General features: G+C 35.8%; 1 protein-coding gene across 5 annotated transcripts in view; it reads left to right on the top strand.

Annotated features, from left to right (window-relative positions):
* Positions 1 to 13989, top strand: part of EVI5 (ecotropic viral integration site 5) — a 157694-nt gene that overhangs the window by 135769 nt on the left and 7936 nt on the right. For 2 of the 5 annotated variants that reach the window (XM_012730168.1, XM_012730170.1), the window contains exon 20: positions 10974 to 10986. The exons of 2 other annotated variants lie outside the window; for them this stretch is intronic. In XM_012730168.1, coding sequence (XP_012585622.1) covers positions 10974 to 10986 — 13 coding nt within the window. The remainder of the gene's footprint in view (positions 1 to 10973; positions 10987 to 13989) is intronic. One more of the 5 variants, XM_012730169.1, reaches the window with a different exon arrangement.

Genomic DNA, 13989 nt, shown 5'->3' on the forward strand with positions numbered 1-13989 from the left:
TATTTATTAAATAATATAAATTTATATCATTTTGTGCCTTTGTCCATCTCAGTTATAATCCCCATGGGCTTCCCATCACCAGATCACCTGTGTGCCATCACCATAGTCCAGTGTACTTCCTTCCCCCCACCTTTTGTGATCCCATTCCACCACTGTAAAATGTCTCAGGTATATAGTTGTTCATTATTATTTTCTTGCCTGGTCCTTTATACTCCTGCTATGAGTGAAACCATCCGGTATTTTTCCTTTTCTTTCTGGCTTATTTCACTAAACGTGATCTTTTCCAGCTCCATCCATGTTGCTGCAAAAGGCATGTGTTTATTTATTTATTTATTGCTGAGTAATATTTCGTTCTATATATGTACAGTTGATGCTTTTTTAATGAGTTTGGGGAAAGGTAGAAGATCAAGCGTTCTGTTTTGTTATGGTTGAGATTCCTATTAAATGTTAAAATTAAAAAATCAGACAGTAATGGATATGTGAGCCTGAAATTCTAAAGAAAAGTCAGAGTTAAAAATAGATTTAATTCATTCCATAAAAATTGCTTTGCTGGTGCTGGGAAAACTGGGAAGCTACATGCAAAAAAAAAAAAATGAAACTAGATCACTACTTCACACCATACACAAAAATCAACTCAAAGTGGATTAAAGACCTAGACATAAGAATGGAAACCATAAAATACCTGGAAGCAAAGATGGGTGAAACTACATGACATATACTTCAGTAACATCTTTGAAGATACAGCACTCAACGCAGTGATAGGGGAAGGATAAATAGATGGGACTACATACATCAAGTTAAAGAGCTTCTGTACAGCAAAAGAGACATTACAAAAAACAGACAGCCCACTAATTGGGGAAAAATTTTCTCACACAAAACTAGCAATAAAAGATTGCTCACAAAGATATACAAAGAACTGATGAAAGTCAACAAAAATGAAGTAAACAGCTCCATCAAAAAATGAGCAGAAGAGCTAAAAAGATACTTAACCAAAGAGGAAATGCAGATGGCCAACAAGCATATGAAAAAATGTTCAACATCACTTGTAATAAGGGAAATGCAAATTAAAACCACAATGAGATACCACCTCACCCCAGTGAGAATGGGACATCTTAAAACAACTAGCAACAACAAATTGTTGGCAAGGATGTAAAGAAAAAGGAACTTTCCTACACTGCTGGTGGGAATGCAAGCTAATATAAACCACTATGGAGGTTTCTTAAACTGCTAAAAATGGAGCTTCCATATGACCCAGCAATCCCACTCCTAGATCTCTACCCCAAGGACACAAAAACACTGATTCAGAAAGGTACCTGCACCCCCATGTTTACTGTTGCTTTATTTACAATTGGAAAGACATGGAAACAACCCAAATGCCCAAAAGTAGATGACTGGATTAAAAAGATGTGGTACAATATACACAATGGAATATTACTCAGCAACAACAACAACAACAAAGAACATGCCTTTTACAGCAACATGGATGGAGCTGGAAAATATCATGTCTAGTGAAATAAGCCAGAGAGAAAAGGAAAAATACAGGATGGTTTCACTCATAGCAGGAGTATAAAGGACCAGGGGAGAAAATAATAATAATAATGAACAACTATATGCCAGAGACATTTTATGGGGGTAGAGTAGGGAATAGGATCAAATGCAGTGGAGGGAGGGAAGTGCACTGGACTATGGTGATGTCACACTGGTGATCTGATGATGAGAAGCCAACAGGGATTAAAACTGAGATTTTTTTTTAATGTTCATTTATTTATGCATACAAAATGATGTAAAAATAAATTACTATATTATTTAATAAAAAATGGCATTTGTAGGTAAAGAGATGGGGTCCAGAAGCCAATTTGTGGCCCTCCTGACCTTTAAGAAAGGAAAATAGAGAAAATGGAGATGCAGCTTTGCTCCCCTCCCCCAACCCTCCCCGATGGAGACATCCAAGAACGGGGCATTTCATTATAGTTAGATTTTAAATATCCCTGATCCTTTCAAAGAATTAATTTACTAGGAATGATTTCAGCATTTTAACCATAAATCAGGGAATGATGGATATATTATGAAAGAATGTGAGAGGAAGCATTGTTTTGTCACAGAACAATTACTGAGACTCCTTTCCTGAAAAAAATAGTATAATGTAAGCAGTTTCAGGATACAGCTGGAAATCAATCGATCGATCAATCAATCACATATGGGATGCTAGAAACAACACACAACTCAGGTCGATAAACCCAGCTTTCTGAGGACAGCCATTGTGCTGGCTTACAGTCACCAGAAGGTCCTCTGTCAGCCTGTTTCCTTTTGGAGAGGCAGTTTTTAAAGCTAAATCACATATGTCACAAGAATCCTCTTTTATTCCTTCATATGAAGTTACGAATTTGAGTAAAGGAAAGCTAAACAAAGCACTTACTGAAATTTGCCTAAAAAATGTATGTACATGAGTACTCTTTAAATGTTTAAATTCTGAGGCCTCTGCTTATATATACCTGAGCTTTAGATTTTTAATGCTTAATATCAATATTTCTTTTATTGAACTATAAAAGTAAGGAACTTTAAGAATCACATGACAGACTACCATTTTGTACTGTTAGAATCTTTTGATCTGGCCCTTACATTTTTTCAGCTTAAAATTAGTTAATAAAATCACTTGAATTCAAAAAATTTGAAGAGATTTTGAAGACTCATTCAGCATTAGTGTTCATCTGTGAGTTAAAACCAGAATAAAGCTAGAACAGAACTTCGTCTTTGGTTCTATAGTTAATGGCAGGTTTGTTTGGTTTTTTTTTAATCCCAAACTTGATGATATTGTTTGGTGGTGGTTTTTTTTTTTCCCAATTGCATTCTTACTCTATACTGATTCTTCAATCTTTATTTCCTTTAAAATCTTGCAAACATCTAACTGTATTACCTATTTTGTAGCGTAGAATAGAATTTATGTTTTTACAAACTTCATTGACAGCAACAGGCTATCTCTGGAAAACAGAAATAGAACCAAAAATAGTATTTTGTATTTGTACTGATGGCTGCTGATAATTAAATTTTAATTATAGAATTATTGTTTAAGAAAAACTTTAATAATGCAGTTACATGCTTTCACATAGGTTTTTAAAATAAAATCTTAAGTTTCACAGTGTGACAGATTTATAATAAAATAAATTATTGCCTTAAATGTGTTCATTCTCTGGTTAAAGCAACATGAAACACCATGCAGACCCTCAGACAAGTAAATGGGTATTTCTGCTGTGCAGAGGCCCTGAGTAGATAACCAGAGGCCATATTTAAACACATGAAAATTGCTTTAACTCTCTTAAATGTCTAGTAGCACTGTTTCTTTAAGTTTAAAACCACTATCTATTGGGGAAAAATAGTTCTTAAAAAAATTGTTCTATTGGGGAAAAAATTGTTCTTTAAATTAGTGTTATTTCTCCTATTCCTCATATATGTCCCATTTTATCTTAGTTTATTTGAAGTCATAAGATTAAAAAATTATCTACAGTATTCAGTATTTTATATCTGAAATAACATTAGCATGGAAAAAGAAAATTTTATACATTTGTTTTAAACTGGACATTTTCTGAAAGTTTATCTAGGTTTTCACTTGGTAAATGAGGAAGCTGAGGGCCCAGAGTTGAGGGACTTGCCCAAGGTTACACAGCTCCTTTGTGGCAGAAGAAACTAATGCCCAAGCTCTCTGCCTTCTGATCTCCTCCATCCCGCTGCCCCACCACAATCCTGCCTGGCCATTTAACATCAGATGTTAAATATAATAGGGGTTCCTTGTTTGTTTAATTCATTGAAATATTTTTCGCAGTATTAATTAAAATGAAGTATTTCTCTCAGATAGAATTCAAGCCTGTGTAGAAACCTGCTCTCACCAGTATTCATTACTCATTTCAACAACAGATTTAGAATTTCTCTTCCCTCTGAGAATGGTAAATTGGTCTGAATTGACTCTTTAAACTCTTCCTCATTTTCCAGGATCCCGTCAAAATTTTAACTTTAAAAAAAAATGTTCATTTATTTATGCATACAAGAACTGGGGTACAGGCTAGAGGTATGGCATGTGAGAGGATCCTCCAGAGTGGGGAGCTAAACAGGAATCTCTTGAAAAACACTGCCGGGAAAGCAGCGGCTGAGCCAGGAGAGGTCTGTGCTCTCTGTGTGGGTCATCTCCCTGGCTAGCAATCACTTGGTAGTGCTGAGACTTTAACTAAACCTGTGTCACCAGGGAGGCCCCAAACTTTCCTTTTTTAAGATTGATTTATTTACACATAGAGAACTGGGCTACAGGTCAGAGGTGCAGGAGCGGTGAGAAGATTCACCAGAGGCAGAGTGGGGAGCAGAACAGTCAGATCAAGGACGCACACTGCTGAGGGGAGCAGCGGGCGGGTCAGGAAAGATCTGTGGCACCATGTGGGTCACCTCCAGGCGGGGATAAAACTCATGCTGAAGTGGTTTTAGTTTTTTCATGCTGTGCTTTAACCTGTTGTGCCTCCAAGGAGGGCCCAGGCCCTAAACTTTTAACTTTCAGATACAAAATAATTTTCTGAACATAAAAGCAACAGTTTCTTCTAGGCAAATTTGACATTTCCAGAAACACAAAACTAGATAAAAGTAATCCACCTTATTTCATATATATCAATCATTTAAGAAATGCAAAGTTTATCCGGGACATATATTGGCTTAGCTATTCAACATATTCCTAGCCTCAGTTTTATTATTTAAATGGCAATCAAACTTCTGATAGTTGTTCCTACATTCCCCGCCCCCCACCCCAGTATCCAGGGCTATGTAGCTTTCCATTCATCCTTTGCCTCCGTGAAAGAATATATAATGTACCACATTCACAGAATAATTGCAATGAATCTCACACAGGATACTCTACTTTTATTTAACACTGCTAGCTCCCCTTCCTAGCTTTATGTTATATTCATAAAAAGAGGGTATTTTTGGCCCTACTTAGTGGCACACAGGTTAAAGCACAGCACTATGAAGCTGTCAGCAGCCACTACAGCACCGAGTTCAATTCCCAGCCTGGGAGGTGACCCACATGGCGTGGCAGACCTCTCCTGACCTGCCCACGGTCCCCCTCAGCAGTGTATTTCAGTAGCTCTGCCTGTTCTGCTCCCCACTCTGTCTCTGGTGAACCTGCTCACTCCCCTGCAGCTCTGGCCTGCACCCCAGTTCTTGTATGCATAAATAAATAAATCTTTTTTAAAATATTTTAAAATTTATTAATGAAAATTTGTTTTTCTAATGACGATAATTTCATTAAGGAACTAGTCTTAGATCATGGTCAAGGAGTAGAATCAGTCAGAATTATAAAGTCATACTCAGATGTTGAGCTGTGTCAGGAGGGATTTTTTTCTCGTGTTGTACCAGACACTACGGGATGCATGGTATAGGCCTAACCCTTGAGGCACTTACAGTCTGAAGGTGGAACGTGGAGCAGTCTGTTTGGTAAAGTCTGCATGACTGGTATTGAGTACATAATTCACAAATGAGAGAGAACAGCACTCATTTATTTTAGTTAATGATTGTTATATTCTGATGCCCAGGGGCAAGCAAACTGCAAATTCCTTAATGACAGAAGTACTTTCATTTTCAGCTTTGTAGTTCTTAGAATCTGATAAGGTACTGTCAAGAGTACTGACACAGTAGTGTGAATTCAGGGGGTCACTCAGTTCTCTTGGTATTCAAATTATCCTGGATTTGACTAAGCTGGCTCCAGTGTTTTTCTTTTCTACAACTACATTAGTGTTAGAGCACATCTGTGTTTTGGGGACTAGGTGGACAGTTTTAAAATGGCATTTTACAAAAAAAAAAAAAATATATATATATATATATAGCATTTTACAATTTTACATCATATCAATATATATATTTTCAAGTGTACAGTAATAAAACAATGTTTATTTTTATCCATAAATTGCATAATAAATGGTCCCAATAATTACTTTGTGGAAATTAAATTAGAAATACAAGTCATAAAAAGGCATATCAAGGGGACTGCATGTCAGATACCACTTGGGTCATAGAAAAAAGGCCTATGGTAGTTGAGCTTTTTTTTTTTTTTTTTAAAGGAAATGGCACTAACTATAGAGCCTGAAGTGACAGGTTTTACAGTTACTTAGATGGCAGTTTTACACAGATGTAATTCAGTAAAGGTGGAAGAGGCTTCTTTCTTTCATCGTCCCCATGAAGATACCATCTAATAGCATACTCTCAAATTGTAGGTAAATAAGCAATAAAATCGAAAACCATTTCAATAATATGTATGGTAGCAGTAAGCATTTAGAATGACTACAGTTTTAAATATATTGTAGACATTTAGAATGATCCTAATAAGCTGTACTTGCTGTTGATATGAGCAACCAACATGAGTGATAGTTTTCAAATCCAGTGAACTTACTCATGTACTCAGTTTTCAAGACTTGAGTATTCATTTTTTTGTTTATTGAAAAGTTGATTATCCCTGTTCTTCATCTAACTCTTACTTTCTCCTTTCAATGTCATGCTAGAATTTATAAATAAATCATAAAATGGAGAAGAAAGGCAAGCTACCCAATACTTTATACCTGATTTTGTTGTCGTTCTAATTGAGACAATACCATATGATTTAGAAGTATAAGATCACACCCTCCAGGTGTTTTTAATTCTAAATATTCTTACAAATAAAAGTCAAGTTTTTTCAGGTTTTTTGGACTCTACCAAGATTTCAAAATAAGACCAGTCATTTTATTTTTTTCCAAGTGACTCAACTTTAAAATTCTACTTTTTTTAAAAAGTGAAAATATTGATAGTTTTTCAAACCAGAAACATTTGAAAATGTGTTTCACAAGTTCACTAAGTATAAACAAAAGGAGAACTGATATAAAAGATGAATAGTTAACTCTCAGATTTACAAAAGCTGAAAATTTTTAATTGTGGTTGGAAGTCTTTAGTACAGTAAATCATGTGCTTTCCATGGCCTGTATCTCACAGATGCAGTTGGGCATGCGATAATCAGATTTCCACTCCCCACAAGCCGTACAGCTGGAAATGTCATACCAATAATACGTGTCAAAAGCTTAGTGCTGCTTTGCTGTCTGTCTGATTTAAGTTGTTGTGGTGAGTCTTAGGAACCTGTGATATGATAAGATAGCATTCATGAGGTCATGTGGTTTGCAGGGCCCAATCTTAACTAAGCAGCCTGTGAGTACCTCAGAATGAGGAAGAAAGGGATAAGACCTTGTTTTTTCAAAAGGTTGTTTTGTAGCAGTGACAAAATGTGTGGATATATGACTATATGTGTATATTATGTGATTTTGAAATTATTTTTCCATCAGAAGTTTTAGTTTCTGAAAAGGTAAATAACATTCATCTCCTTTTACTTAGTACTTCAGTCCAAAGCATTAAACCTTTAATTACAAATACTTTCTGCCTGTTTAAAATAAAATTGTAGCATGTAACCACCCCTTTTCTTTGAAGTAAAGCCTGGATGTTAGAAAGTAGCATTGCTAGTGAACGTTCTAGTCAGTTAAATTACCTACATTTCCAGAATAGAAAATTATTTCTTTTCAAACAGGCAAAATAACCCACAAAATGGCTCCCTGGTTCGTGTGTGTGTTTGTGTGTGAGTGTGTAATATATATGATAGCTACCATATATGTGTCATATATATAGTGGCTTTGAGATATAACTCACATTCAAAGCAGTTCATTTAAAATGTACAATTCAGGGTTTTTTAGTATATTCAGAGTTGCGCAGCCATCACCACAATTTTTGTCACTCCAAAAATCTTTTTATCACTCCAAAAAGTAATCCCATTCCCGTTAATGCTCAACCCTCATTCCCCCTAAGTTCTGCTCCTCTACTTTTTGTCTCTATAGATTCCCCTATTCTGGACATTTCTGACTGTTTTGGTTTTTTTTTTTTCCGATTAGTATGATGTTTTCAAGGTCTCATCTGTGTTGTGGCATGGATCAGTACGTCATTCCTGTTTGTTGTTTGGTAATATTTCATCCTACAAATATACTACATTTTCATTTTATTTATCCATTCATTAGTATTCATTAGTTGATGTACATTTGGGTTGTTGCCACTCTTTGTCTATCATAAATCATGCTTCAGTGAACACTTATGTATAGGTTTCTTTGAAAGTATGTGTTTGCATTTGTCTTGAGTACATGCTTCATAGTGGAATTGCTGGCTCATGTGGTAAATGTATGTGTAGATATTTGAGGAACTTATAGAATGTTTTCCAGAGCAGCTATACCATTTTACATTCCTCTCAGCTGTGTATGAAGTTTCAATTTCTCCACATCCTTGCCAGTGCTTGCTATTATCTCTCTTCTTTATTGTAACCACCATAATTGATGTGAATGTCATCCAAGAATATTTGTATTCTCCTAATGGCTAATGATATTGGGCATCTTTTATAAGATTATTGGCCATTCATATGTCTTTTAGAGAAATAATAACTCAGATCCTTTGTCCATTTAGCCATTGAGTTGTCTTTTTGTAATTGAGCTGAGAGATTCCTTTATATATATTCTAAATCTCTCTCTCTCCAGAGAAATTATTTAAAATTGGTTGAGTGACTGAATGGATTGATTTAACTCTAGAGATTATTCCTCTTACCAGAATTCAATCCAAATAGCAAAGAAGTACTTCCTTTTTGTGAGGATGTCTTGCTAAAGTTTTGAATTTTTTCAGTGCTTCAACTCAAGGTTAAATCAGATGAAATGTAGTGGTACTTTGATGTAGCTTTAAAAGTTCAGAGTGAAACAAGTGTGAAGTGATTTATTTCCTGTAATTGGTCATAAATTTACATAGAACCTCATATATTCCTCACCTCATCACCACTGACATTACAGAGTATATTCTAAATACTGTTAATGGTTTCAATTTTATCAAGATGTGTCAGCTGCCAGGAAAAGGACAATGGTAGTTTCATTTTGTTTGCCCCCACAATAGTGGGTAAATCTAAGTATGTGCTATAGACAGTTTCTTTGTAAATGACTTTTTTCCCCCATCCCTCCTCCAGTAACAAGTGTACTACTCTATGTAAGGCTTATTTAATTCAAAACTTTGCTTTCTACCCTCTTCACTTATTAATATGCATGCATCTTTTCTATTTGCTTCTAGAAATATAAGTGTTAACCATTATACTTTGTACATTCAACAGACTCTGTAACTTTGTTTTTTGTATCATCTTAATGATTAACTTAAAGCCAAAAACATTTTCATCAAACTTTTTTATTCAATAAAATTTCTGAATAATTTAGACTGACTTTTAAGTATTGTACATCTGAATTTTGGCTCTTGACTATGAATGTAATAATCAGAAAGTCATGACCTCCAATTGATCGCTTTTATTGGTTTCCTGTTCTGATTCACTGGAAATCTTTTGGTTTGTGTGCTAGTTGCTAGTTTTAATTTTCGTCATAAGTATGATTAGGTTTTTTAAGAAGCTGATAATTGAGAATATATTTAGCTTATCATTTCCAGCCTATCTTTATTTTAAATACTGAAACCTAGTAAAACTGTTTTATAACCAATCCAACAAATTACTGAACAAACTTCGGGGGGAAACAGGTGAAAGCCTTTCAAACTTAGAAACAAATCTATGTGGTTATTGAACTTTTTGTGTATCTTATCACATAAAGTATAAGGTTGCAGTAAACTGTACGTATTGTACATTATTTGCAGAATTGTTAATTTAGCTTTCAAAACTATAGCTCTGTGTTTTATAAAAATTGATTATATAAACTCAAATGTACAAATGGTAGCTTTTGTAATCTGATATGACTCAGTCTTGGAAACTTACAGCAACTGTTTTGCAGTTCACTTGGTATATCACATGACTCACTTCAATGGTTTAAACCTTGTCTAGTAGTGATCAAAGTTCATTTGGTTAGGGGTTTTTTTGGTGTGTGGATGACTTTTTCCACTTTGTTGTGGATTGATTGTCTTTCAAAATACTCAATGCAGTCCTTCTTACTCTTTTGAATCTCAGAAAGTGGTAGTTGCCTGCACAATTCAAAATCCAATGACACACATGGGAAAGATGTTTTAACTTGAAATAATGTGCATGGGAGCACTTTTAACTATTAAGCATACAGACATAAGGGTTTATTCCTAATGTTATTATCCATACTCCTTAAAGTAGATAAATGATAACCTGTTGCATCTCTTTAAAACTGACTGTAAAATTCACCCCTAACTTTTTCAAGTTACCAGTGCTCTATAATGTGCTAAACATTAGCATATATTAAAGAACCTATTCCATCTTATGTTCACATGCATGCTAACCCAGGTGATCCCATTTTCTTAGTTCATATTTTTCTTATCAAGTTATATTTAAAAGCTACAAATCTCAAGCCCTGACAGTTCTCTGATTTACAAAAAGAAAAACTTCTCTTAACCGTTAGTGATTTAGCTCATCAAGTAGATTAGTGAAAGAAAAATTTAAATATTACTTAATATTATTCTTAATAATTAGGAAGTCATTTAAGGCTGCAGAATATTCATTCCTACAGATTCTCCTTAAAATTTCAATGCTAATTTTTATGTGAAGTAACTGATAGTTTTTAACATTCTTTTAACACTACTTGAAATTTTACTATCATGCTGTCAGAAACTGCTGTTTCCTGTCAAAACCTATATTCATCAGACTATGAACATGACAGTTTCCTGTTTTTTATTAACTATACTGCATTTCATGCTTTATTCTTCGTAAGTTATGTATTATCTTTTATCACTTTCCTTTTGTGATCACTAACTGCTTTCGTGGGTCAGCGTTGTCTAACATAGTCAGAGAAATTTAACCTCTATTGAAAGTGAGATGTTAAGATTTTTTTTGTTGTTGTGTTATTAACTTTTAATTCACAGTGGGAATAGCAGAATGTCTTAAGAATTATTTAAATTCTACATGTTTTTACTTTTTCTTCTCCCTCTGTCTCTTAATGCATAACATGATGAAGCAGTCCACACCAGGTAAGCAACACTACATTATTTGGGTCTTGTATATTAGCACTTATATCTCTCTGCTAATTAATTTTCTCATTTAGCATTTAAAAAAGATAGGCAGGGCCCTCCCTGGTGGGGCAACAAGTTAAAATGGAGCACTATGAGGCTGTCAGAATGACAATTTGATCCGGGCCAGGGAGCTGACCCACATGGCACAGCAGATCTCTCCTGGCCCACCCACTGTTCCCCTTAGCAGTGTATTTTGGTCGGTCTGCCTGTTCTGCTCCCCACTCTGTCTCTGGTGAGTCCTCTCACCCCCCACGTCCCTAGTCTGTACCCCCAGTTCTTGTTTGCATAAATAAATAAATCTTTAAAAAAAAAAAAAGATTAAAAAGGGCCCTCCCTGGTGGCGCAGCGGGTTAAAGCACTGCACTGAGAAGCTAAAGCCACTTCCGCATGAGTTCGATTCCCGCCTGCCCCGGAGGTGACCACATGGTGTGGCAGACCTCTCCTGACCCGCCCGCTGCTCCCCTCAGCAGTGTACTTCGTCGATCTGCCTGTTCTGCTCCCCACTCTGTCTCTGGTGAAGCCTCTCACCCTCCGCATCTCTGGCCTGTACCCCAGTACTGTATGAATAAAAATAAAATAAATCTTAAAAAAAAAAGACAGGCAGAAGACTTTCTCAAGAATCCTGCCATCTTTCCAGTTTGGACCCCACTGACAAAAAAGTGAACTACTCTTAGGCATGCCCACGTGGATGAATCCCACAGGCATAATGTTGAGTGAGAGTTGTCAGAAACAGAGAAGCACATGGTTGAGCTACGTTAAGTCCAACAGGTAATAACAATCCATGGAGATAGAGGCAGAGTGGGGGCTACCTCCGGAGGAACCGTGATGTATTGCTGGGAGAGGAGAGGACACAGGAAACCTCTGAAACCTCTGGGATAGGGAAACATTCTTCTTATGGGTCTGCATGATAGGTACATGGGTGTATACATGTGTAATATTTTATCAGTGTATGCACTTCAAATCGGTGTGCTTTTCAGTGCTTTGTGTTTTGTTTAAGATTTATTTATTGAGCCCTCCTGGTGGCACCAAGGGGTTAAAGCGTAGCACAATGAAGCTATTGGCAGCCACAGCAGACCTCTCTTTCCGCAAGCACCCTCTGCTTCCCCTCAGCAGTGTATTTCAGTAGATCTGCCTGTTCTGATCCCCACTCTGTCCCTGGTCAGTCCCCTCACCCCCTACACCTCTGACCAGTTCTTGTATGCATAAATAAATAAATGAATGAATGAGTGAATGAATAAATAAAATAGATCTTTTTTAAAAGATTTAATTCAAATACAAGAACTGGGGTATAGGCCAGGGGTGCAGGGATGAGAGGACTGACCAGAGACAGAGTGGGGATCAGAACAGGCAGGTCTACTGAAATACACTGACGAGGTGTGGAAGGAAAGGTTTTCTGCTCCTTGTGGGTCAGCTCCCTGACAGGAATCGGAACCTGCAGCAGTGGCTGGAGATAGCTTGATAGTGCTGTCTTTAACCCCTGATCCACCAGGGAGACTCTGTCTTACTTTTTAAAAAACATGAGGCTAAATATTGCCTAGAAACAGGCATTCTCTCAAATATTTCTTATGCAGTTTTGACATTATAACATTGTGGCCATAGAGGGATATCATAGAAAGCTAACCTTTATTAACACATACTTTATTTTGACCAACAGTGTTAGTTTTACAAGAAAACTGATTATATAGCGCAGAGTTCCCATACAGTCCCCTTCACACCTTCCTCCAGTTTTCCTTTATTAACATCTTTTGTGAGTGTTATGCTTAAGTTACAACTGATAAGCCAATATTGACACATTGTTAACTGAAGTCTATGTTTACAGTAGGGCGCATTCCTTGTGTTGTCTACTCTGCAAATTTTTATAAATGTATAATGACATGTTACATTATCATACAGAATAGTTGCACTGTTCAGTAATCCCATATGTATTATCTTCTGATTCATATCTTCTTTCCCTATTTTGAATGTCTGGAAACTACTGGTCTCTTTACTATAATTCTGCCTTTTACAAAATATCACAAAGTTGAAGTCTTTCTGCTTGACTTCTTTGGCTTAGCAATATGCATTTAAAGTTCTTTCATGTCTCTGTCTCTAACCCCGGCACACTCCAGAAGCCTAATATTAAACTTAATATGAAACATCACACCTCCCATGTTCTCTCTTGCCTTTATACTTGGGACACATAGCTCTTCCAGTGGAACTTTTCAGATGTATGACAATCATTAAGAGAGAAACCAAGGAGATATGCAGAGAGAGAGCTACAACTCCTGAACTTCCCTAGAGCTAGTCTTCAAGACCTGTCAAAGTTATAGTAGAACTTTTCTACTGACTGTTAGAGTTCCAGCATCTGTATGGACTAATCATAGGGAATGTTTTTTATTTTATTGATGTATAATTATACATAATGTTATAGTTTCAAGTGTACAACATAATGTCTTGATATTTATTAATATTGTGAAGTGATAACCACAAAAATCTAGTTAACATCTGTCCTCATATATCGTTACAAAGCAATTTTTTTATTATGAGAGCTTTTAAGATCTTCTCTCTTAGGAACTTTCAGATTTGTGATGTAGCATTATTTACTGTAGTTACATTGCTATATATTACATCCCCATGACTATTTTATAACTGGAAATTTATATTTTTTGATTCGGATCCCTAACACATTTCAACCAATCTTTACCGCCTGCCTCTGGAAACCAGCAATCTATTTTCTGTATTTCTGAGCTTGTGGATTTTGTTTCTTTATTTTGGTTGGTTTTTTTTTTTTTTTTTAGCTTCTATGTATAAATGGGATCATAAAGTATTTATCTTTCTGTGTTAGACTTATTAACTTAGAGTAATGCCCTCAAGGTCTATCCATGTTGTCACAAATATCATAATTTCATTCATTTTCTTCAAAACTTAAAAAAATCTTTTAATTGGGGGGACATAGTATACAGTATTGCATGTGATTCATGG

This window comes from Condylura cristata, unplaced genomic scaffold, assembly GCF_000260355.1.
Source record: "Condylura cristata isolate star-nosed mole 26May11 unplaced genomic scaffold, ConCri1.0 scaffold00026, whole genome shotgun sequence".
Classification (NCBI taxonomy): Eukaryota; Metazoa; Chordata; class Mammalia; order Eulipotyphla; family Talpidae; genus Condylura; species Condylura cristata.